This window comes from Lissotriton helveticus, chromosome 2_2, assembly GCF_964261635.1.
Source record: "Lissotriton helveticus chromosome 2_2, aLisHel1.1, whole genome shotgun sequence".
In the NCBI taxonomy this organism is placed as follows: Eukaryota; Metazoa; Chordata; class Amphibia; order Caudata; family Salamandridae; genus Lissotriton; species Lissotriton helveticus.
The window spans coordinates 127,207,374-127,234,826 of NC_136060.1; the positions used below are offsets into that span (position 1 = coordinate 127,207,374).

Sequence of the window (27,453 nt, forward strand, 5' to 3'; positions counted from 1 at the left end):
AAACATTTAAATTGGGATTCTGCGCATGCTGGAGCAGAAGTCTTCTGATGTTCATCCTCAAGTATGGCTTATGGTATTATTACAAAGACAAAGTGGGATCCAGATTGAATACCTCTGCACAGGATGTAGGGAAAGGAAAGGTTCCCCATACAGTGGAAGTATTTTGCCTGCATTTGAATAGCTTGAGGGCCTAGATCCACAAACTTGGGTGAAAGGAATAGTTACAGGCCTGCCTTTAAAAAGTCAATGAAGATTTCGTTAGATAAAAGCTGCTGGTTAGACTTCCTGGAGCACTGCCCTTTTGTAGATCAGAGGGTGAGAATGGATTTGCAGATACTGTTGTGCAAGGTGAATAGGAAATTTTGGGTTAGGCCCAGCCTTTTGTCTTCCTTTATCATACTTATAGTTGTGCTGTTAATATGTTCTACTTTTGGAATTTGTGAATCTGAATTTTTTCAAACAATATTCGATAGATTCTAACTTATTTTATATTTTAAACATAGTGCATTAGTGTACATTTTGGACTGAAAATGCAAATAAGGCTACACCTACACATACTCCCTTTCTATACATGCTGCAAAACAGCTGAAGGAGTATACTGCTGAATAATTCACAGCTGCACCAAACATTTATTTTATCAGTCATACTAGTGCTTTTCAAAACTCCACACTGCCTTGCAATTTTAAATGTGTGGCTATTAGTTTGTAAATCTGAAACTGGAATGGTGGCGACTGTAGCCACTGTAGTGTCGCAAATGTCCCAGACCACATGTAATCATTTGCCCAACCACCACGTTTGGACGTAAGAGTCATTCAACAAGTTTATTTCAACACTAAAGAAACTCACCTCTTTACTTCTTCCCTCACTTCTGCGCCCTCATCAGGCCTAGCAGCTTCATTTTCATCTGCAAAAGAATAAAACATTAACAAAAGTGCAGGGGCTACATACATTTCATATTTTGAAATAAACATTCATTTTCAAAATCAGACCCACATTACGAGCCAGCCATTATTAAATGCGATAATTATCGCGCCTGATAAATACCAACAAAGAGTTGTTCAGTATTTCCTGGGTGTGATAATTGTCACCTAGCACAGGTTTTTAGGAAATAACTTGCAGGTTCTGGTGTTTACCACACCCACATCTGCATGTTCCGATAAATACTAGCTATATTCCCCTTATAAACATCTGCACGGTTGCCCAGACAATATTGTTCACAAAACTCAAATTCTAAATGTGAAATAACAAGTCATTCCACTTATCAGGTTTTAGTGGCTCTCTCGTAATGAAGGCATACCTCAGTTTGGTTCTCATGAAGCATTCTGCCTAGAACCAGGCGCCACAATTCAAGTTTAAGGCCACCCAATATGCTAGATATTCAGCGGCCAGGTGCTTAGTTCCGTTAGGAATCAACTGCAAGACTAGTACAAAACTTTCAGCAGGATATTCAGCTTTGAATGCACCGTTTAGATACATTTCCAGATTAGAAAGTCAAATCTTTTCTAACCTGAGGACAAGAGCTTTTTTGTCTAGATTTAAAAAAATGTATTTTTTGAGGTAAGAGATTACACAAATAAGTGGGGTTGGTAAATGAGCTTTTGAAAACACAAGGACTTACTGACTAAGGCCCTAACTAAATAAGTAATAGAAATTGGGGGCATGACACCACCTGCAGCACATCAAAACTAATAATAACAAGCATTTGTAATGCAATAAGTCTCGCTTTTGCGAAATGTTAAGCTATTGACATTATAAATGAGAATGACTTTTATGTATATGTTTTCAAACATCACATAGATCAAAGGTTTAGCATTTACAATGTCAGTAGCTCAAAGTCTCGCTAATGCTAGACCTATTGCATTGCGAAATGCTTGTTTGCAAAGCCTTAAAATAATGTAATACGAAGTGTGTGTGTGTGTTAGCTAGTTTGACCTGTAAATCTCGTAAACGTGTGTATACACAAACACAATGTCTACATAGCCTTAATAATCACAGGACCTCCACCTTGTGACCCTGTCCCCCTCCTCCCCACTCTGTCTCTCTGCTGGGAGCAGACAGTGACCTTACTCCTGGGCATGACTGGTAGGACAAATAAATGTCAGACTTCAGAGGTGCGTGAAAGGAGAGCATATCCATAAATTCTGCTGCGCAGGAAGACTTGTCCTTGGTCCCAAAAAACGAGAAATGTTTTCAAAATTAACAAGTGTTGGCTGGGACAGTCCTCTGAAATCCAGGACTGTACGGGGGAATCCAGAACATCTGGTCACCCGTAGATGGAGGGGTCACAGGTCACAACATGAGACAGTGAGGGGAAAGCCCGAGATTTTAATATGAGACTGGAAGGTGAGGGTACCAAAGGTCAAAACATAAGACTGTTGAGTGAGAGTGTCAGTGGTCACCATATGAGACTAAAGGGTGAGGGAAATAGAGGTCGTAGTATAAAGATTGGAGGGGGGGAGATCAGAGTAATATATAGACCTTGGTGGGATTTCAAATATACTGATGTGATTCCTAGAACTTGCGACATTTTGTTTTATGCAAATTTATGCCATTACTCCACTTAGCATAAATTGGTGGTCATTGTGTTAAAAATCCTGTCGCCGGAGCACTTAAACTATGCGCATAAGACAAAAGGCGCCTCTTGTTCACTGTGTGTCACCTCCTCCGCTCTCTGCGTCTTTCTCACGCCAGCGGTCACCAACGCCAGCAGCGCTGCTAGCACCAAGAGTCCGAACACGCTCAGGGGAGGGATGGAAGGGAACGAGGTGCGCGTGCTTCAGTCCAGAAAGCAAATAGCGGTCGCACTTATTGGCTCACGCCTGGACTACTGTAATGCGCTGTATGTGGGGCTAAGCAGGAGCCTCCTACAGTGATTACAGGTAGTCCAGAACGCTATAGCCAGATTTGTCTTGGATGCTCCCAGGCGTTCCTCGGCCACGCTGGCCAGGAAAACACTGCACTGGCTACCGGTAGAATACCGAGTACGGTTCAAGGCTTTATGCATGACTTATAGAGCCATTGCAAAAGACAGCGATTTGGGAGTTGGTTCCATCATCTCCCTTTACATTCCCGGAAGGAGCTTACGTTCCTCAGTGAAATCGCTCCTGACAGTTCCCCGCACACGAAAGGCCAAGTGGGGCGGCAGGGCCTTTTCTACCCTAGTTCCCAAATGGTGGAATGATCTTCCTCTCGATCTTAGGTCCCTGCCTTCCCTACAGAAATTTCGAACTGCTCTTAAAACTCGCTTCTTCCTGCAAGCCTATATGTAAGGATGTATGTTTCAACTTTCTGATGGTATTGTTAGGCGCCTTGATACCTCCGGGTTATTGTTCTGCGCATTATACATTTTTTATCAATCAATCACATTAAAGAAAAGGTCCAGTCTGTGTAAGCGGGGCCTAAAGGAGACAGGGTGGTCACTCCAAATCACATTGGAGCGTTAAACGTAAAGTATGACACGCAAGAATGAAAAGCAGAGGTGGAGCTTCCACCCCACTTCTCACAGCAACCCAACGACAATAGATCTCGCAGAGCGAGGAGCGCACGCACTGCGACATTAGGCGAGACCTAAAAACACCCTAGGAGGTGTTGTCTTACCCTACCAATGCATGAAACATGCCCAGGATGCTCTAAATGTTCTGTAGCACAAGGAATGTTTAACCTCAATTTAACGTTTGTGTAGGGAGCACCTGAACTACAAGGAAGCAACTATATTGATGTGATTATCATAACCTAGATGCAAGTATATTGAAATTACCACTACATCAAATGAGGCAAATACAAAGGGTAAACATAAGGGCGATGGTTAGAGTAGGGTGTGCAGTTAGGTTTAGCTTCAAAGGTTGGTTTACATTTATGGCAAGGAATATAGTTTGTTTTGGGTTAGGGCAATAAATGTATTGGTAAGTCAAGTAAATGACGGGAAGCGCAAAATGGAGGACGCTGGGGAGCAGCACATGGGCAACAGGAATCAACATGGAGTGCAGTGGGAGAGAAGAACATGAGGGCGACAGCTGGAAAACACATGCAATCTTATGTAGTGCTTAACCCAAAATAAAAACAAGCACTGGCATAGCCAATAGGTCTCGCCTTTGGGACCGTATAAGTGTTTAGACATGCATTAGTTGATGTTGTTGCACCAAGGATATTGTACTGCATAACTAAATACTTCTAAGGTTCCAAAGGCGAGACCTATTGGCTAAGCCAATGCTTGTTTAAACTAAGGCTCAGAATAATGTCATGTTGCAAATGCAGCCTATACACATGGCTTTATCAGTCAACTATAAACATATCTCCAAGTGGACCAGCAATATCAGACATGATTCACCATAAATCGAGGGCAAGTACAACTAGCTTGAAGAGGGTTTAAGTGGGCAGGGGCCTATGAACCCTCCAACCACAGCGAGGATTTTTAAAAAAGCTGCATACATGGGCTTTGCAAAAAGCAACAGATTTCCAAGTCGGATGCTTCATATCTCGACACAGTATGCAACAGCAGAATTCCTTTAAAGCAGTAAGGCATGCGCCTGCACGAAAACTGAGTGCTGTTCCCTTGTAGGTTTCTCAGAAATAGATGGCTGGCGATCTCTAATCCTATCCAGCCTTGAAAATAGGCCCCTGCCAGCCACAGTGAGAGTCCTTAATACAGAGCACAAAGATCGTCCTTCCCTCCTGCAGAACGTGGCAACAAATCTCTGAGATATAGAGATCTCACAAAAATGTATGAGCAAAAGGGGGGACGGGTCCCAAGCAGCAGAGACTGCGTCACATCCTGTTTGAAGGTTAATCTAGCTTTAGTATCATCGGTGTGGCAGGCACAATGTGCGCGGAGAACAGCGAGTTGAAAGGATGGTTAATTGTGAGCAATGTCAGAAAATATGAGAGGCTTTAACTCTTCTGGGCCGTTCAAAACCTAGATTGCGTCTACTAGAGGCAGCTCACTGTGCTTGGGCATGTAATATTTTGTATGTATGTTTTTGTAACTTTTATTGTCTTGTGACTGAATTAAAGTTCGTACTATTAATACTAGGACAACTCACTATGCTCTATATGCCTCACTGTCGGATCTAAACATGTCTTTTATATTTTAAAGTACTGGTTACACGAGGGAACAGAACTGCACTGTCAAACGAGACCTAAAAAGACAATGCGTCATGAGTTATATGCCTCTGTGTCGGATGAAAACATGTCTTTCTTCTACTTCAGCGAATAAAATGTGCATTCTGTTCTTGTCCTCAAGAGGGCACCATAACCCACAGAGTAGGCATTAGCTCTAAAAACAGCACTCCAAGAAATAACAACAACAAAAAGATTGACCAGGTAATATTTCAGAGCTCTCGCAGTCTCAGCTCAAATATTTGAAAAACGCTGTTCTCTAAATACTTGTTTATGTACCTGAACTCTTGAAGTTACCACCGGAAGCTATTAGTTAGACCTGTTTTCCAAACATTGTGGAAGAAAACAGCTTTCTGTAACTGGAAAAATGTTTGCAGTGAGGGTGCGCGCACAGGGACGGCATGAATAAATGCGAATAGTGATCTGCGTCCCACAAAGGATGGGGATCGCAGAATGGAAAGGCAGCTGTAAAGAGAACTGATAGTAGAGGTAATAATGATAACATAGCTGAATATACCACTTCTGAAGGAAAACAGCGGGCTTTTAACTGCTCTAACAAACAAGCATTGGTCTACTGATGCACGCGCCGCAACAGCACAAAAAAGTGAAAGTGAAGTGCGGGCGCAAACGGGAGTTGTGAGCGCGTAAAAGTGAAAGATCGCGCATGCTTGTGTGCGTAACAGTAAGCTGGTGGCTGCCTTTGGTAGCACTTTTAAAAGCCAGTTACTTAATGTCTCGCAGACCAGCGAATACGCGCTGGCTCTAGCGAGACCTAAAAAGGTAGTGCTTGAAAAAGCAAGCAGTGAAAGCATGGAAACCAGCCCATCAAAGAGACGGTAAGAAGCAATGCTCCATGGGAAGGACAAACACAAGCTTGACAAGCAGGAACACGAATAAGAAGCAAGCAAACAATGAGAAGGCTCAAAGTCGGAGTAGGTTATTAGAAATCCCACAATATATTGCAACAGAGTGTGCATGTGATGTCTAGTAGACTCAACCTAAAAATAAAAAGGACTGGATGAGCAAGTCAAAGCCCAAAAGTATGCTGTGTATAAAGTCCCCCTAATGGTTACTATACTAAACTTTTAACTTAGTAGATTTAATGTGGGGTTAATTTTCGATATGGCGGTATTGCTGTTTGTTTTTTCATGTAGTGACATACAACCTTTATAAAGTGCAAATCCTGCCAGCATGCCATGGCATTTATTTTTAAGTGCAGGGAGATTTTTCCCAACAATTCTGGGGTTTTGGTTTTCATTATAGACTTTTGGCTGTACTGCTTTTGTAGTCAGTGCAGTGACTAAGAGCATATTTTTACTAGCTGGGTGTTATGATATGCCAACAACTCATCCAGCAGTCTCCTCCTAGGGGACAAAGGGTGGATACAATGCAGATTTTATGCTGTTCACTCTTCGATGACTGGAAAACAACATGCCAGCTTTATTCAGTTGTATCGTTTTATTAACCCCTTCGGTGCTCATGACGGAGTGGTTCCGTCATGAGCGCGGGTTGGGCTGTGCTAATGACGGAACCACTCCGTCATGGCCCTGCCCGCTCATAAGAACGTTCAGCACAGCGAGAAAATTTGCGCCGCGCTGAAGCGGTTAAAACATCAGTGTCAAACAACTGCCAAAGATGTCCATCACAAGAACACCCAAGACCAGTGATTTAAGTATACATACGGTCCTAAATCAGAGACCTTTCATCAGGACAGTCTGTGTAAAAGAAAAGGGTCACACCAAAAAATGGACTATAAAGAGAAGAATCGCAGCACCCTTGAAGAAACAAGCATACACATAGTTCACCATGAAGCATTAATAATTACTAGGAAACAATACTAGCTTTGCAAGATTCTTAGAAACAATGAAAGCACTCCTATGTACAGACTGAGAACTGTTACCAGACGTTATTGAAATGCAATATGAACTAAAGATTAATCATGCTGTAAAAACTATAAAATAGGAAGCATAATGATAACCAAGGTATAGTAATACAGGGACACGAGACACTAATCCAATAAGATACATAGTGAACGAAAACTAAGTAGTACTGCTTTGTTTTTAATACATCAACGGATTTAAAATCCCAATCAAATGTTTTATTGTGCAGTTAATAAAAACCTTCACAATAGAAATCACATATCTAAAAACCCCATAATACAAGTTGAATCATGTGCCTCCACTGGCACAATGCCCCGTGCTTAATGCTGAAAAGACCCAATGAAACAATTTAAAATACTAAGATAAACGCAATCTATCATAAATCAGGAACCCTACAAATATTTAAAGCTATATGGACCTGAAATGACTAACAATAGACCATAATAATCTGGAATCGAAATGCTCGACCACCATTAGAAATGAAATGAAAAGTAAATTTATAACAGCGCGGTTGCTGCCCGGGGGCGTCCAAGCGCTAGGAACCAGAAAGAAGAGATAGCGAGCTAGAGTAGCAGGCTAAGTTTTACTGAGGGGAGTTAAACAGAAACGTCTTTAGTTGTTTTCGAAATGAAGAAAGGTTGGGGTTGGATCTAAGATGGAGAGGAAGTGAGTTCCAAAATTTGGCGGCATTATAGGCGAACGTCCTTCCGCCGGACCTTGCCTTTTTTATTCTCGGAGCTGTAGCCATAAAAGCCTGGCTAGATCGGAGGTTTCTGCTTGGTTGGTACTGGTTTACTAGGCTGCGGGTAATCATAGGCCCTGTGTCCCAAAAAGCCTGATGGGCAATACACATGGCCTTGAAGGTGACTCTCTGGCGCACTGGCAACCAGTGCAGGCTAATCAGTCCAGCTTTGACTGATAGTCTGCGTGGAAGCTGTAGCAGTGTGCGGGCAGCACAGTTCTGCACTATCTGCAGCCTACGTAAGGTGTACTCCGGGGCACCAAGGTAGAGGACGTTGTTGGAGTCTAAGCGGGACTGTATCAGACCCTGTATGGCTACCTGCTTTGCCTCCACGGGTAGGAGAGGGAGGACTTTCTTTAGTGTCCTAAGAAGGCCAAAGCAGGTAGCCGAAAGCTTTGTGGCCTGTGTGTTAAAAGAAAGGCTCTTGTCAAGCCACACCCCAAGGCTTTTGATGTTGTCCTTCGGTACTGGGGGGGGTGCCTAGACAAGGGGGCCACAGTGATTTGAAGAAGGTGGGGTTCGAGGGGCCCAGGAGCATCAGCTCCGTTTTATCCCCGTTGAGTTTGGGGGATGACGAGGTCATCCAGGCCTTTACCTCCTCTAAGCATTTTATTAGCCCACCTGATGGCGGCCGGTCGGCCTCCTGCACCAATGAGACCACCTGCTGGGTGTCGTCCGCGTAAGAAATAATCTTAAACCCAAATGGACGAACAACCTCAGCCAGTGGTCTCCTATAGATGTTGAAAAGCGCGGGGCTTAAGGAGGAGCCTTGAGGGACTCCACACCTCAAAGGCCTACTGTTGGACGCTGTCTCTCCATCAAATACTTGGAATGACCTGTCACTCAGGAAGGATTTGAGCCAGAGCCAAGCCTTATCCACTATTCCGACATTCGAAAGACGGCTCAGCAAGGTGTCATGGCTGACCGTATCGAATGCCGCGCTGAGGTCAAGGAGGATCACTGCCACTGATCCTCCCTGATCTAGGATTTTTCTGGATTCCTCGGTGACCACTAAGAGGGCGGACTCTGTTCCATGTCTGGGTCTAAAACCCGTCTGGGTGGCATCCAACAGCTGGTTATCTTCAAGAAAATTCACCAGCTGGAGTTGATGTACCTCTCCAGGATTTTGCTCACCCAGGGGAGCAGGGAAATGGGCCGATAGTTGCTAAAGTCCGATGGATCCAGATTAGGTTTTTTTAGCAGGGCTCGGACCATGGCCCGTTTCCAAGCGGGAGGGACAGTGCCAGAGGTGATGGATGCATTCAGGAGGTCCATAATGGTTGGTAGAGTGACCTGGGATGCTAACATCATGACATCGGGAGGTGCCGGGTCGCTTGGGGACCCTGATTTTACTTTGCGAGCCACGACTCCAAGGTTTCGAGATCTAAAAGAGTGAAGTGGTCCAATACAGATAGGGACACTGATACAGTGTCTACTGGATTTGTTTGAGCCTGAGCTAAAGGGGCAGGGGCTGTGAGAGGGAAGGATGCATAGATTTTGTTGACTTTTTGGTGAAAGAATTCTGCCAAGTCGTTGCATTGGGCTGTAGTTTTTTCCTCGTGCAGGCTGGAGGGAGGGGGTTTAGTAAGTTTTTTCAATATTTGAAAAATTTCCTTAGGTTTGGATTTGGCTGTGATAATTCTATCAGAAAAGTATGCAGATTGGGCAGCTTTGACTTCGGCTTTGTAGGTTTTAATTGCCTCTCGGTAACGAGTTTTTACCTCCAAGGAGTAGTCTAGACGCCATTGTCTTTCTATTTTCCTGCATTGGCGTTTCTTTTCCCTGATAGCCGCTGAATACCAGGGGGCTGTTTTATGGGGGCGTTTTAGCGTTATTTTCTTCAAAGGGAGGGTGGCTTCCAGGGCTCGTGTGATCCAGTCTTCGTAAGCCAGATTAGACAGACATGGATCCTCATTGTAGGAGGGTTGGTCACTGGCAAACTTACTTGCCCATTCATCAACTGGTATCCGCGCCCAGGATCTGGCGTGTCTTATCGTGGGTTTTGCAGAGGGTGGCTTAAAAGTGGACCAGGTGAAGGGGACCAGTGAGTGATCAGTCCACGGAAGGGAGATTGGAGATCCACAGCACCGGAGGGCTGAGAGAGGCCCCCCCCCTCCCGCTTCAAGGCGCTGGCCACCGGTTGTTCTGCCTAGCAGGGGTGAGGTGACAACGACGGCCCCCCCCCCACGCCCGCTCCGCTCCACAGCACAGGAGGGCTGAGAGAGGCTACGTCTACAAGGTAATGCACGCCTGGAGCTCGGATTTGGGATCACGCACATAAAATTCAAGTCATTTTATTCAACCTGCATTTCACATATCTCAAGGATTTTGAAGGTATTGAGCCACTCTTGTTTAAAATCAGTGCCGAAAATCGCTGCTGGCAGACTCAACAATCATACAGAGACTTAAGGTATTTATCTCCCCCACCCGCCTGATCACTTTAAAAAATAACTACCTCCTTTGTTCAAAATGGCTGGGGCCATAAAACTGTAGCAATCAATTCCCCTCCGGTATTCCTTTGATGCTCACGAGGCTCCTCTGCCTAACTCCCCCACACCGAGATAAGAATTCCTCCCAGCTATCCTGGAGCATTGCACTGCTATCTAAGCAACAGCAACAAACAGAGGACTACTGGCTCTATTACACCTATTTGGCGGCCATGTTAGATTAGACTAATCTCTCCCAGGGCGGCCATCCTGGACTAGTCATTTTCATCATTACCTGATTTCACACTAAGAACTTATGATCTTTGACTGAGCTCAGCTACCGGGTAATGCGCTCAGTTACGTATCTAGACCCTCTTGTGAAAGAATGTTGGCCTAGTATTGCAGTATTATTTTTCTATTTAAATTGTGAACATTTGCTACGCACAGATTGCTACCTCACATATGTAAGAATGTCTGCTTATTATCGCAGTTTTATGTTTATACCTGTATTTCGAACTTTGTACCTATACCTATTATTGCAGTATTATTCTGCTACCTGTATTTTGAATGATATTAGCAGTAAGTTGTATGCACATATAGTGGACTCTTTAACTCATTAGTAGTTTAGCCCGATTTTTATATTGCATTTTTATACTGTACATGTGGTAGATGCACCTCTCTCACCTTATCCCTATCCCTCTCTGTTCGCTACCTCATTTATTTGGCTCTTCGATGTAAGCTACTTCACGTTGTTGCATTGACTACTACTACCTCATTCACTTCGTTTAGCCTTGTAAGCTAAGCGCTAAGTTACACCCTGCCACTTTCTACACCAAGACTACACAGCTGCTACCTTTTACATTCTGATTTGTAATCTGTTTCCACCTAACCGGTCCTACCTCTCATATTTTGTGCATGGTGTAAGCTATCTACTACCACACATATAGGATACTTGATGTAAGCTGCACCTACGCACTGTTTGTTCCTGGATTGCACTGACTTCTACCTCTTACTCTTTTGGTCACACACTAGTGTCACCCCTCGCCCTGTAACTAACGGCGGACAGTCTTTACTGTCGTCCTATCTCCTACACCCAACATCACAGCCCTTCTAAAATGGAGCTCAACGGCAAGCACACTTTTAGAATCATCTACCCTTCCACCCTCACCAAAAAAGCCACTAAACGTTTTAAACATAACTTCTTGAGGTCGCACCCCGAAACACCCTTTGCCGACACCCACTTCTCACCAAGCAAGGGTGCCCTGATTACTGATATCATCTTCCACACCTCACGCAGAGCCCAATGGAGAAAAGCGTTCCTAACCCTACTCACAGTCTCCACCACCAGGAAAACAACTCACGGCCTAACTCTCTCTATCACACCTTCCCACCTCCTCCCTGGCAGGGCTACCATTACTATCTACAACAACGGGATGGTCCTAATTCAATCCACGGACAAGAACTTGGAACTACTAGACAACCTGTTCCCCAAGTTTAAAGAGCACCTTTCCAAGCTGCAGACCCACACCCAGAACTCCACCAGCACTATCACCCCTGACGCCGTAGCCCCCGCCTACAACACCTCTACCCCCAGCGCCCCAGTAAATGGCCCACCTGCTGTTAAAGCCCCACACTCCCCATGCACAGTCACAAACCTCTCCACCTCAAATACTAGCCGCTCCTCTATCATGACCCCTACTACACCCAGGCCATATGTGGGAAAGACAAGTAGGAAGATTAAAACAAGACTGAACGAACACAAGTCGAATATCAGGACCAAGAATTCCAAATCTAACATTGCGCTTCACTTCAATGAAGCGAACCACAACATATCTCAACTCAAATATCTGGTCCTTGAGATTGTTCAACCAAAAGAAGGCAGAGACAACAACAAAATGTTGCTACAGAGAGAGACAGCCTGGATGTACAGGCTACAAACACAGAAACCTTTTGGTCTTAATGACCGGACTGAGCTAAGCTGCTATTTATAATGCCGCCTTTGGGCATTCATTGATGCATTGTAATACTGTTTCGCTGTTGCGATTGACACTATGTTTTCCTCACCTTTTTCTAATGCCCTTTTTTTTCCAATCTCCCTTCTAAGATGGCCACCCCCGTTACGCTGCAACCAGACTAACTTACACTTCACCTAGTCCGTTTTTCATTTCCACAGTCTTTTTTCAAAACTCCGCATTCATTCGGCGGAGTTTCACCTTCACAGACCTCCATCATAGGTTCCGTCGATGAGACTACCCCGGTAAGCTTGACTACCTTTGCCCGCCAACCGCCCTTTGAGCGCACCACATCATGTCTTTAAAATCCGAGCAAGCGGTACACCATTACGGGACCGCTAGCTTATTGAGCTGCTTTTTTGCAGCTCGTGAACCTTTGAATCACCTTGCACCCGCTCTCACACCACCTCTTGAGCATTTCCTGAATTATTGTGTTCCCGCTTTTAACCCATGATACTGGGTCTCATTGAACTGTTTTACCTGTGCCATTGCCGTTGGCATCACGCTCTTTCAGTCTCCCTCACCTATGTCTCTTTAGTCATCCCCGTTTGATTTCATCACTCCATTTGCACCACAATTTAATGCATGCCTAACAACCGTTACATTAACTTTGTTATATCGAAATGTATTGAATATTTTTTGTTTCTTTAACTTTCCATGATATTGATATGGTCATATATCCTTTTTGTTTTAGAGCTCCTTGAGAAAGGACAAAGATTGTCCGAAATGCATCGGAGCTATGTACAGTTTCAAACGATATGAACTGATGGTCTGCAAATCCATTTGAATATAATATGGTTTATTGCACATGACAAATTTGGATTAAACGTTTACCTGTAACGTTCAACTTTGATACTTTATTGACTACAATTGTTTGGAAACACACTGTGTTGTCTCACCACACACAGCTCCATATAAGTGTGCCCAACACAGGGATGCGCCTACACTCCTGTAGCGCACTCAACCTTCAACCACTTTGACGCACTTTGAACAGTTACGTCGCCTGTAGGAGCACCTTCACCTAGATACCTTGTTTAACCTTCTCATAAAAAACTTTGAGAAATCAGCCGCGCGCCACGCCCATCACCTCTGGTATACTCTGCCCTACTACACCCACTCATACCCCCCCATCCCTCTCCCCCCTGACATAACAACACCCACCCACAACTCGCCACCACCCGAACACACCACCGCCCGGAATTTATCCACCCCCCGTCCCACCCCCCCCACGGCAGACCCCCCCTCACTCCCCAGCTCCCTCCCCACTCTTCTCACCCAACACGACACTCTCACACCTGACACAACAACTCTCACCCATAACACGCCACCATCTGAACACACCACCACTCGGAGTTTATCCACCCCCCCCCCCTCCCAGCCCCCCCACGGCTCTCTCCCACCTCCTATTCTCAGCCCCCACTTCCCTCCTATCTCCCCCACTGTATTCAGCCTCCAATCACTCTTCTACTCTCCGGCACCGTCTCCCACTGACGGCACTACCTATGCCTCCCACCCACCGCCTTCACCCTCCTCATCCACACCCTTCGCCCACAATAACTCCCATACTCTGAATGCCATCCCACTTACTAGCATCATAGAACCTTCCAACAACGCTAGTCTATCCCCCCCCTCGATACCCTGCCCGCTTTCCAGCTCACTACTCAACCATTCACCAATGGCTCTCACCACCATCCCCATCCCCAATACACCTCCTGACCTGACTATATCCACCCTCCAACAATTCAAAGAGGATATTCTTCAAATAAAAAAAAGATGTCCACGCAATCAAAGACCTTCTCTCCTCACAGCCCAGTCTACCTCCCACCTTCCCTCTACCCTACAAATGACGCACCTTCCCTACATACCCTCGCCTCCAACGACACCCACGCTGGCCGACTATCCCCGCTCGCAACAACTCCCCCCGCCCCCGTCGTGTCCTCAACACACTGTCGGACCGCGACCTATGCTCTCTCCTACGCACTTATGGCCCAGGTCCAGTAAAACACTTACCCAACACACACACCCCCATTCCCACAATTCATACAAACCCTCTGAGGCTCCCAACGCTCAGAGGTTCCGTCCCTAACAACCTCAGAAAAATCACCCTCACACTAGAAAGCTCGACCACCCTTCTCGCACCCAAACTTAAATGCATCCTACTCAATTGCAGATCGGCCCAGAGACACTCCACCGACATCGCTGATCTAGTCTCAGCTAAGGATCTCAACCTAGCCATTCTAACGGAAACGTGGCTTACTGAAGCCTCTACCCCGATTATGGACATACTAGTCCCCCCCAATTATCACATCATCAGGCTGGACAGGTCTCCAGGAAAGACGGGCGGGGGAATTGCATGCATTTTTAGGAGCAACCTCTCCGTCACCAAAGTCAACTCCCCCTCCCTCTCCTCCTGTGAACTCCTCTGCCTCGACATCACCAGCGAGGGCAAACAAGTTTGTGCTTTACATCTCATCTACCACCCGCCTGGTGGGAACATCATATTCACCCAACAACTCATGGACTTGATCACCTCCAATGCCGGTCGGCAGACCACCCAAGTCTACCTGGGTGACTTCAATCTCCACTGGAACGACCAGAAAGACACAGTGGTGAATAGTCTCAAAACTTTCCTTAAAGCTCTTGACCTCACCCAAATATGCGAAAGACCAACACACGACAAAGGCGCGATACTCGATCTCATCATTGCCAAAGAGAACTCTACACAACTGGAAGCGATACAACCCTGCGACTGGTCAGATCACCAATTATCACCTTCTTTATCAATGAAAAAGTTAAACCTAACCCGGCTCAACCAACCAAATCCAAAACATGGAAAAGGGACATGAAGAATCTTAACCCCGCTACCCTGCCTCCCCACATAGGCAATCGCCTCCTTCCCCCTTCAGGTACCTCGGATGTTCACTCACTGATGGACCACTACCTTGACTCTATGAATACAATAGTCAATGAAGTCGCCCCACTGCAACTGAAGAGAGTCCCCACCAAAATTTCTAACCCCTGGTATGATGACAGACTCAATGACGACAGGCGTACTATGCGAATGGCAGAGCGCACATGGAGATCGGACCCCTCAGCATTGCACCTCAAAAGGCTTAAGAACAAGAGAAATGCCTACTTCAGGAAAATAAAGCGCGCAAAATCAAACTTTTTTAGCCGCCAGTTGGACCAAGCAAAAAACAGGCCAAGAAAGCTGTTCGAACTAATCAAGACCCAAACGAAGACACAACCCTTACAATCAAACAGTGCAACACCCCACACTGTGAAGCCTTCTCTGCTTTCTTTAAGCGAAAGACTGACAACATTAGAAATGACCTCAACATGGATGTAAACCGCTTCCCCATTCACACCAGAATGACTAACATTCAACCTAAAAACAAGGCATCATGGCTGTACTTCGATACCTACTCGGAAGAAGCAATACACAAACTGCTCTGCACCTTGAAGCCCTCTAATCACCTCACAGACCCTCTACCTGCTAATGCTGTAAAAGAGTTCATCCCCTTGCTCCTCCCTCTCTGGACCAAAATCATCAACAGCTCCCTTCAACAAGGCCTCATCCCAGACTCCCTTAAGGTGGGGCAAGTCACGCCTATACTCAAGAAACCTACAGCTGATCCTTCTGACCTAAACAATTATCGGCCCATCACCAATATCCCCACCCTGGCCAAACTGCTGGAGAAATGTGTCCAACTCCAACTAACAAAACACATTGATCAATTTGACCTCCTCAACCCTCATCAATCTGGGTTCCGAGCGAAACATAGCACGGAAACAGCTATGACACACATAATTGATGACGCCCTCCAAATTCTTGATCGCAATGAGTCCTGCCTCCTCATCCTTCTTGACCTCTCTTCAGCATTTGACACGGTCAAACATGAGAACTTGCTGGAACTGCTAAGCACTAGAATGGGTCTATCAGGAACTGTTCTCAAATGGTTTTCGTCCTTCCTTCACAACCGATCTCAGAAATTCAAGATCAACAATGTGCTATCTACACCCGTGCCTGCAGATCTAGGTGTTCCACAAGGATCCTCCCTCTCCCCCACACTGTTCAACCTCGTCATGGAACCGCTCGCCACCCTGCTCCAAGCCTCCAAGGTCCAGTTCCATATGTACGCCGACGACACACAACTTTATCTAAAGCTACAATCCCCAGAAGATATCAAACTTCTGAATTCCACGCTTATCAACACTCAATCCTGGCTGGCCGATAATCACCTCAAACTAAATGCTCTGAAAACTGAGTTCCTACTCATCTCACCCCCGGCGAAAATTTCCACCACCCAAACGTGGCTCAATAACCTAACAGCACTTAATGTCCAACCTACCATCGTGGACTCGGCGAAATCCCTAGGCATCACACTCGACGCCAACCTCAACATGCAGCAGCACGTTAGCAAAGCCACAAAAGGAGCTAACTTCCAAATCAACACACTGAGGAAAATTAAACCCTTCCTCCCTGCCGAAGAACGGCTGTGCAAGCTTTAGTCATCCCTCGAATAGACTACGGAATTGTGGCCCTCAGCGGACTCCCGCTATCCACAACAGCACCCTTAAGAGCCTCCCTGAACGCTGCCGCGAGACTCATTACTGGCTCAAGAAAACATTTGCATATATCCCCAGACTTAAAGTCCCTAAAATGGTTGCCTTTTGAAGCCAGAATACAGCTAAAAATTGCAGTCATGACACACGCGGCCGTGCACCACAATGCACCCAACTACCTCGCTCAAAAGTTGTCTATATCAGGAGGTTCGAGATCCAATAGAAGTGCTAAAAATCTACTCTTGAAGCCCCGTAGATTCCGGAAAGAGAAAACATACAAGCGCTCCTTCTCAGGAATGGCACCCAGGATCTGGAATGCGCTCCCTCCTGAAACCAGGCTTATCTCCTCCACCGCACTCTTCAAGAAAGAAGTGAAAACCATCCTTCTGGCCAAGATCTCCTGAACCTTACAGGTGCTGGATCAGAGACGCTGCATTGCTCTGTACCTCTGTTCACTTTGGCCTTTGGCACTATACTTCTACTTGGTGGGGATACCACTACATTACGCTCTCACTACCGACCAATATATGTTACACTTAGTTTACTGATTCACTCTCCCGATGCCCCCACTCAGTGTTCTCTCTTTACTAGGGTATTGGTATAAGCCTTCCACGCACCCAAGGTGTACCTGAACACCTAGGTAGTGGGGTCAATGACTTGTGCCGTCCTATTTTATCCTAGATTATTCTGTTTACCTGATTGTATTTTGATATGTTCTATGTATGTTATTAATATCCTACCATGTTTGTACTATTATACTGCCCCCACTATCTCTGTTCACCCCTTCTGCCCTCTCTCCGTTGTGAAGCGCTCTGATATCTGTAAGGATCTTGTTCGCGCTATATAAAACTTTGAATAAATAAATAAATAAATAAACCACAAGGTCACCACCAACCATTAGGAAAATATTACAACTATAGTGCTCTGTGTTCGAAAAGACTCCTCCATCTGACAATATACTTATTTCCCAATCCCTGAGGGCAACCTAAATATCTCACACCTAACCACAAAAAAGATTAAAACCCATTTATTTCATAATGCCGGTGATCACTTGCTTCTCTTCAACCAAGTTCTGTAATCCTTAAGCCACTGAGTCTTTGCAGCTCTGAACAAGAATAATAATAATAATAATAATAATAATAAATAATAATAATAAACATTTATAAAGCGCATGGTTACACTCGGCCAGTGTCTCCCCGCCCTGCAGTGCAGCTGCACAGATTTCCACACCCGGAGCGTCCCTCACTAACTATCCCGGGGGAAGAGATAAGTTTTTATATTTTTCCTAAAACAGCTCTCCAGGTCCTCCATCCGGAGACACAAGGGAGTTCGCTCCAGTGCTGGGCAGCCAGCAGGCGGAAGGAGTGTCCACCCATCCTAGCTCTCTTGATAGCCGGGACACACACCAAACCCACCTGATCTCAGCTGGCGTGTAGGGGGTGAGTAGCTCAGACAGATAAGAGGGAGCAGTCCCCTGCAAGATCCGATGACATACACACAGTGCCTTGAACAGGACTCTTTCCCTTATCGGCAGCCAGTGGAGCGCAGCCTGTGCTGCCTTCGCAGAGGCCCCCCTCGGGCGCATCAGAACAAAACATGCTGCAGCGTTCTGCACACCCTGGAGTCTGAGCATACATTTAGTCGTCGCACCCAGATAAAGAATATGGCCACAATCAAAGCGCGATGTCACCAGGGAATGGACCATAGTCTTCCTGGCTGCCGTCGGCAGCATGTCCAGGGTTTTGAGAAGAACCTTCAGGACTCCAAAACAGGCGCCTGCCACTCGCCTGGTTTGGTATTCAAAGGAAAGCTTTGTGTCTAACCCCATCCAGGGTTGTGGAATTTATTAAAATATCTACTTGTCCATGGGGCAGGTTGCTTCATAAATCTACTTGTCCTGTAACAAAATCCACTTGTCCCTTTGGTGCCATGTAGTGTGGCGACAAATTATGGCAGCAATCTCATTATATAAGAGCTCTTATATGGCCTCTCAGATTATGCCAGGGCTCATACCATGGTAGTGTTTGAATACTAGCAATCCCTTTATGTTGCCATGTTACGGCAGATCTACATACTGGCCCTGAAGGTAGTGGTAAGCAATAGTTTCAGGGTTGGAATGCCCCTTTGAGTCTGTGCAAACCTACTAACCTGCATGTTTAAGGGTTTTCAACAACTCTTCTCTAATCTTGTCCCATACTGAGAAATGTTGGAAATGTACTCCTGATAATGGCGCCCACAAACCTTCTTCCAGGGTAAGAAAAAAAGTGGTTGGAGGAAAAATGAACTTGCAAACACTCAGGTTTTCGCATGAGCAAATCTACACATGCACGTATTGCTCATGCTAAAATGCAGTTCACAAATATTTTCTAGGACTAAAATTTCTTGTCCTACTTCTGTAAATTCTTGTGAATTCATAAAAACCATATAGCTAAACTTAATGCAAGTACATATACCAAGGGTGCACTTTTGAGACTTTCTTTAATAAATGGGCCCCTAATTTTTTCTGGCCTTAACCATGACCTTTTGGGTTTATTAAAATTCTCTCGCTCTCTCTCTCTGTATTGGCTGGCTTCACTGTGAGTGACAGTATTCTGTTCTTTCACAAGGAGCATATCGGCACACAACATAGTTTTGTTCAGTGCCAATAACTAATTTGGCAGTGTTTGCTTTTTGAGACCAAACACAATTTTTGCTTTTGGCAATGTTTGTTATAAAGGCGAGGGCCCAGCAGCTCTCACATCAATAAGGTTTTACAAAAACAATGCCAAAACAAGGTCACGTATTTCTAAAACTAAAACACTGACCAGCAATTTCAGACCTACTGGCTTTGCCAATGCTTGTTTATTTTTAGGTTTTCCATAATCTTATTGATACTGGTTACTCTGATTTTCCAATATGAATATCTTTGGGAAATACTAGCATGCATCAACACATTGTACTAAATGATGCTGCAAAGAAATGGTACCTGAAATTTTACAGTTGTTTAGCAAAATGTTTTTTTCCCTACTTTCATTTAGGAACATTTTATATTGAAAGAGAAGAATCATTAATCTTGCTTTCAGGCTTCTGCAAATATTTGCATCTAATCAGAGAGCATTCTGGGAGCATTATGTATAGCTTCATATTGCTAAACTTTGAAACCGTGTGTACACATTTTTATACTGGGACCACTGTCAGTAGTGCAGTCAGAATTTACATTTATTTAGAGCGTTCACCCTAATAATAAAGGCTTTAAATTAATGAACCATAAATACAAATTTGAACAGCATTAACATATGCACAGAAATATTAACTTAACTGCAGGCAGTGCCCTTCCCGAACCTTTAATGTGGTACTGAAAACTGGCAGCCAAAGGTTTTGTGCTGCAGGGGGGTTGGGCATACTTGTCCCAAGGACAAAATACACATTAAAACTTGTTGCCCTTGACCCCAAACAATATGTCCTGGGCGTCAGGCTATAGGAATTCCACATCCCTGCCCACCCCCAGATTCTTTGCCTGAGCGCAGGAAATAGGAGTAGTCCCCAAACTCTGGGGCCACCAAGCAGATTCATACTGACGGGGCTCTCCCCACCACAAGCACCTTGATCTTATTGCCATTCAACTTCAGGCAGTTGTTAGCCATCCATGCAGCCAGTTCTTGCAGGCATGCTACGAAGTTGGAGGCAGCCGTATCATGTGCCTGTGTAAGGGAGACCACCAGCTGTGTATCGCGGCATAGGACACGACCCTGATCCCAACCCCATCAGCAATCTCCGCTAGAGGAGCCACGTAGAGATTGAACAGGGTCGGGCTCAGGGTCGATCCCTACGGTACCCCCTGTCTAAGCTTGATGACTTTTGGAGTAGTGGGCACCCTGCCTCACCTGGAAGCTGCGCCCAGACAAAAAAGATTTCATCCAGCTCAGGGCGCTATCCGACACTCCTCTTTTCCTCAAGCACTGCACCAAAGTGTGATGGGCCACAGTGTCAAAGGCGGCACTTAAATCCAACAGGATCAAGGCTGCCGTCTGACCTGCATCCACATATTGCCTGATGATTTCAGTGGCAAAGAGCAAGGCTGATTCCGTTGAGTAACGAGCTCAGAATCCGGACTGAGTGGGATGCAGGAGATTAAATTTCCCAATATGTGCTGTCAGCTGCATATTTACCACTTTCTCCGCGACCATGGCGAAGTACGGCAAAAGAGAGATGGGGCGAAGATTAGCCAGTTGATCTGGGGCAATGTGAGGTTTCTTGGGGAGCGGTAGGAGCACACCTTCCTTCCAACATCCTGGTACTGTACAGGTCCTAAAAGAGGTCTCCACCAGGTGTCTGATATATGGCTCCAGGATATCCAGGCTCCCTCAATATTTTGGGGGGCGCCGGGTCTCTGGGAGAACCCGACTTTATTCAACTACAGATTTTAATTAGCTGTTCTGGGGAGGGCATGGTAAAACTCTTCAACCCTTCACCCTCCTCGGCATGCTTTGTCTCCTCCGCCCCCTCCTCTCCTACTCTGGCAGAGTCAGGTAAGGTGGAGTATATTCTCACCACTTAGTCTGAGAAAAAATCTGCCACACGGTTGCATAGCTCTTCTGAGCCCACAGCCGGAGCAGCTGACGTAGATAAGGAGGATATCTCCTTATAAACCCTAAACAGTTCCTGAGTAGAGTTGCCAGCCGATCCAATTCTCTCCAGATAGTATGCTGCCTTTGCTCCTCTAATGAGCCCATGGTAGCTCTTCAGTGCCTCTTTATACTCCCTCCTCCCCTGGTCAGAAAAATCATTCCTTCAGCGCCTTTCCAGGCGTTTGCAATCTGCTTTCGCCGTTCTCAAGGTGTCTGAGTACCAAGGAGCAGATTTCTGTGCTCTACCCGGTATTTTACGTGACCAGGGGGCTGTGCTGTCCAGAGCCTCCGTGATCCGCCTATCCAAGAGAGGAAAATAAATGTAAGATACTAAAATGCCATATAATGACACAATCCATGTATTTATTGTCAACAACGTTCACGGCCCAGGGCTGGGGAGAGCATGGATTGCCACTTCTGCAGCTCAATTACTACTTGTTCCAGGTAGTTTAACAGACGGCTCATTAACTGTGCATCTCCCTCCTGAAAACATGCTGAAGTTGCTGTACACTCTCCCTACTAGTCAATCAAATAGGAGTGTCAGGGGGAAAAAAATGTAAAGGCCGCCCCCACTCAATACAGTAACAACAATTAGGAGCCTTACCTAGTCTGACACCTATATGAACACGACCTATAAGGGGATTTTTATATATATCCAATTCTTAGAACCCCGTGGGAGTGTAAACTAACGCTACTCCTTTGGGTCAAGGTGTATATTTCTATAAACACATATCAACAGGTCCATCCTAACGAAATAATTAATTATGAGAGACGAGAGAGAGTGCCTCACGGTAGCATCACCCGAGGGGGTTCCTGGCAAACAATTGCCAGTTTACCCACTTCTCATCATCGGTCACTCTCTCTCTGTGTAGAGTGTGCGTGAAGAAAAGGAAACAAACAAAGAATTTTTGTGTTCATAGACAATACAGACGTATGTGCAGTGCAATGGTGGTAAACAGCAACCAGTAAGTGCACTGTTCAAAGAAACATACACCAGAAACCCCAGACAAAAGACACCCATGTATTAGGTTTGAGAAAGAACATAAAAATCTGGTAAGGTTTGCTGGCTTTCAACCTTTATTCTGATGCTGCAAACCTTCCCAATTAAAAATGGTAAATATTATACCATATTCATTCACTTCAATGCTGTACACTCTCCTTACACCAAGTCGTTAAAATACAGGTGTATGAGCGTTCTTCATATAAATAGAAAACTTGGACATAGGCAAATTATGTGGCAATGATTCCACATGATGTCCACACCCTCTGCAGCATTCACATATAGGAAGGATATTCCAGGATTCAAGATGTAGCAACTGGAACTTAAACTGAATATATTTCACTCGTAAAAATGGTTTCATATTCTGCAGGTGAATCACGAGGATTAGAATAACTGTGCTCTAGACAAATGCCTCAATGTTATAAAATGTATCAATACATACTCGCTGCTAGCTTGACTTGAGATTTAAAGTTGATGTACTCAGTCACCTTATCCCAATCTCAAAATCGTATTCAGGTCTGGAATGCCATTACTCATGTGGATTTTCAGATAGCCTTGTTGCTCTTTCCAAATCAGTTTTTGGAGAGATTTCTGCAAAACACTCAACTCGAAGCAATATTTGATAAATTGTGTTTCTGCTAAGGTGGATAGGTTGACCATGCCAAATTCTAGCCGCAGATGGCAAATCGTGAACTTTTTGTTAAGCTAAGTACTGCTCTGATGGCACCAGAGTAGATTTTTCAAGTTGTCCGTGCAGCTAAGAGCCCCATGTTGGAGACACAAATGCAATTGCTGTTACGAGTTTCGCCTTCAGTACGTCTAGCGCACTTGTGATTGTGATATAAATTCCTGAAAAAATGCTTAACACTACAGGGATCTTACTGAGTTTTAACTGATTAACACAAAAGTAAATCTGGGTCGTGGGAAGACGTATCTTTTGTAACTGATGTATAAGCATGCCTCAAAGACAACAAGTGTACCGAAAACAATTCTGTCTCAAGATCCAAAACCAGCAATGCAAGATTAGAAGTACTACTGTTCATCCACACGAACGAGATTCGATAGATGGTATAAAATGAACTTTACGGTGAAGCCTTCTTTGGCATAGGTTGACAGCAAATTTTATGCTATTTTAATAAAAACAGAAATTACTAAGCTCTTGAATCATCAATTCTCCAACCAGAATGCTTTAGGGGTACAATATTTTTTCTGTTGCTTAGACCATCTTTAAAGTGTCACCACAACACTTTTTATAATTTTCTTCTAGTTAAATGATAATAGCTGGGAGACAAACAAATGCCGACCCATACTTGATGCCTCATTTTGCCCGATCAAGAAAAATAGGCAGGCCTTTACACTGCTTGTAATATGTTTCTATTTATGTTTCGCAAATGTACAGATAATGGTTTTAGATTCTGGCATGTTCGAGTCTTGTTCTTATGAACAGAAGTCTGACCGAAAGCGCAAAATTATCAACTTTGTCCACTGGCATTCAAAATTTACTTGAGCCATCAAAACAAATGCTGGATAGTTTGTATAGTCCACTAATACCCTTCCTTGCTCTTCTTTGCACTAGACGCCAATTCACGCCACAAATATAGCTCCTCCTAAAAAAAATGTTTTTAAAGAACTGCCTACTGGAACAATGGTGTTTACAGAGACTTGCAGCACCTACACAGTTAAACAAAATACCTGGATCATATTCATGCAAAAATCTAATGAGCAAAGAAGAAATGCACTTGTTAAAATAGTTGTATTTTTTTCAAGTAGTGGGTCGAGGCAGTATGGTGGGCGGAGAGATTGGAATATTTCCCTAGTGGACAAAAAACTCCTCTATTTTCGGAGAGGAGGTCATTGTCCACTCTGCAAAACCTTGTATTACTGCCATTATTAGTACGAATACATTTTCAACCTAATTTGAGACCCTGTAACTACAACTGCTCACATAAAATTAATCTTATCAAGGTTTTGCAGGGTTATGCCACACTTACAAGCATAAAAAATGCTAAGAACTGAGCCTATAACACTTTGACTAACAAGGACTTGCAGACTTCTTCTAGTTGTGAAATGCAAGCTAGTCAACTAGCTCTTGGTACGTGCTCACAATTATTGTACATCATGTATAATGGGGTGACCCAGTGCCCCCCAGAACCTGGGTGTACCAAAATGTGGAAAATGTTGGCTCTGTCGGGTACAGAATTGGTTCTAGGTTAACTGAATAACAATACTCAAATCTTTCAGTAATAGTCAACGAGAAGCAAAGGGGAGAGAAGCAAAGGGAAGAAAAGGCAAATACCATGACCCTACTTTCTTCTACGCCCCTTGTGAAATGGAAACTTAAAACTCCAAGCGGGCCAGGGCTTTGTGTACCATGGGATGGATGTCTTTTGAATGACCAGTTTCATCATTGCGTACAGCACTGTATATATCTTGTTCATATTCAGCAATTTGTTTTGCAATTTTTTCACCAGATCACTTGCACCGTTTGGAACAAATTACATGTTTATGTTGACAGCCTGTGGATGTCATTTCGACACCATCAAATGTAAAGAACTTATAGATTTATCCTTAAACACAGACCTTGATTGATTTAATTTTGGTGAGTTTTTGTATTTTGCTCATGTTTCTTTGATTCATGGTATTTGCCTTTTCTTCCCTTCTCATTGATTACTTAAAGGTTTGAGTATTGTTATTCAGTTAACCTAGAATCAATTCTGTACCCAACAAAACCAACATTTTCCACATTTTCACAATTATTGTAAACAAGGAAACTGAAGCTCAGTGAGACCAAGTGACTTGTCCAAGAAATACACAATGTGGCTATGTGAAGAGGGCTGCACTTTGAAAAGTCTTGTAGGCCCCCACGTGTCAACAAAAACTGGACAGTAAATGTTAACAGTATTTAGAGTACCTTTTAAATAAATTTAAGCAATGCTTAAAGGTAATGTTGCCAGACAAACTAACAAAACACTTCCTCAGAACATAAAGGAAAGAGAGCAATAGCATGATAAAACAATGGCATATCTTGAACTCTACTACAGAAGTCAGCATAATTAAAACGCTTGCACATTTGATCCCTCCCAATATCAGGTCATTAGCCTAAGCACAGACCATTCATAAATGTTACTCCCACGAACTCGGAGCTTGTGCATATTCAAAGAAGGAACAACGAAGAACAAGGATCTCATTTTACGTGGGCAAAAGTGTAAGAGAGATTACCAATTGGCAAGCCATGTGGTGTTGTTTGTCGAATAGGAAAACTACGTGTGTGTGGGAGGGGTGCAAAAAATAAAGGTAAAGGAGAAGTCAGGGTAGCAAAGCTTGTCAGGAAGTTGGATATATTGGTGAAACTTATGGTGAAGTAGGAAATCTTTGGGAAAGTCCCTGTCACCCGTCCCCAGGATATCTGCAATGAGTTCTCGTACCACCGTAGAGCCACTCCTCCTCCTCATCCCCGTCACCTCCGCGGGATGCAGTCCCTGCAGCTTGAGTGGCCTCATTTGGCGCAGGATTGGGACTTGCTGCGAGATCCGGGCCTGGGGATCCTCCGTCGCTCTTTCCGTCACACGGCTCATCTTGTCCCACAGTACTGCTCGGGGCCCCCACAGGCTCCGGCGTCACTTGCATGCGCTCCGCCGCGGGCTCCCCTCCGCCCCCGGCAGGCATTTCGCCGGCGGCGGGAACGGGGGAGCCGCTGCTGGAGTCAATGGCTGCGGTCGGGATGTTGGCGGCGGTGTAGGTCAAATACTAAAAGAAACAAGTTTAGAATGCAGCGTGCGCCGAGTCGCAGCAATCCCCAGGCCGCCGGTCACCGCAGCTGCGCATGCGTGCCTTCCCCCCTCACGCTCACAAGCTAGGCGCCGCGACGAGATTCGAAACAGGATGGAGTAGGGAGGTCGAGCCGCTGAATGCGGAAGCACTGCGTTGTCCTACTTCCGTGTTTACTGAGCTATCCGAACTCCATTTTGGTTTATATGTAGTTGCTTGAATATTTAGGTTCGCGCTCTAGTTGTTTACTGAAACCACGTTATAACTTAATCGTCAAAACTATTCCTGACTCATCTTTTAAATGAAACCTTATTGAGATAAAGCGCATAGCTGCTAAGTCTCCAGTTGTTTATAGAGTGACATTTCTGTGTGTTTATGCGTGACATTTCAATGTAGTATGTGTTTCACTCTAACACTTTTTTAGGTCTCGCCTAGACGAAAGCAAAAGCAAAGCTTTTGCTGTCTAGGGCGAGACAACTTATGTTGTCACTTTTGGGGGAATGTTGTAGTGTTGGGCCTTAGGCCCACATGGTACAGTAAAGCATGACACAGGACACCAGTTAGGGATAGCAGATCTGGCCTCGAGCACGTGCGCTCTGGCTCTTTTATTGACAGCGTCACCTGACCCAGTGACGTCTGTGGTGGGTGGGTGTTTAGTGTAGGATTACATAGGAAACAACTAGACTGTGTCCTAGCAGGACACTACATTCCTCCCCAACTTTAATGAAAGGAAAAATGAATGTCCAACCTGTAAGAAAACAGAACAATAACAGTTGGTAGCCTCACCAGATTTTCTTCAGGCGATCAGCTGGGAGAATGTTGAAAGTTCCAGGACTACAAAGTCAGTCAGATGAGCTTCACCTCGGCGGTGTACTTCAGATCATCCTTGTCTTGCTGTGTTGACGCTTATGTACAGTGTTCTCACTTTGGGAGCAGAAAAGGTGTGACCCTTGAGGGGTCTCGCAGGTGTTCCTAGTCCAGTGGATGACCACGCTTGTTGGTTGTGGGAGACGATTATGGCACGAGAGGTCTTTGGATTTGCTGATCTTGATGCCTTCACATCTCCGTCCGGCCAGGTAACTTCCGACTTGCCTTTCTTGCTGGACTCCTCTCTCACGGGAGCCTTGAAGACTGGCCTCTCCTGCTTGGACTCTTCTCTCACTAGAGACGCTGGGAGGACCCTCTTGCCGGACACGACGGGACCGGGTGGGCCGTGCGGGCTTCGCATGAGCCGCGCAAAGGCGTCGCTGCCGAACTGCCAACGGACTCACCGCCAAGTCTCTCATGATGTCCTCGGGGGTGTTGATGTCATCCGCCAGGATGGCCTTGCCGTTGGG

At 45.0% G+C, this 27,453-nt stretch overlaps 1 protein-coding gene across 2 annotated transcripts in view; it reads right to left on the bottom strand.

The window, feature by feature from the left end:
- FIP1L1 (factor interacting with PAPOLA and CPSF1) overlaps window positions 1–26,237 on the bottom strand; it is a 576,361-nt gene extending 550,124 nt beyond the window's left edge. Inside the window, exons 1-2 of one of the 2 annotated variants that reach the window (XM_078678195.1) lie at window positions 25,774–26,237; window positions 847–904 (exon numbers count right to left, since the gene is read on the bottom strand). In XM_078678195.1, coding sequence (XP_078534321.1) covers window positions 847–904; window positions 25,774–26,014 — 299 coding nt within the window. In that variant the 5' untranslated portion in view covers window positions 26,015–26,237. The remainder of the gene's footprint in view (window positions 1–846; window positions 905–25,773) is intronic. The other variant, XM_078678194.1, reaches the window with a different exon arrangement.
- Window positions 26,238–27,453: the final 1,216 nt, after the last annotated feature.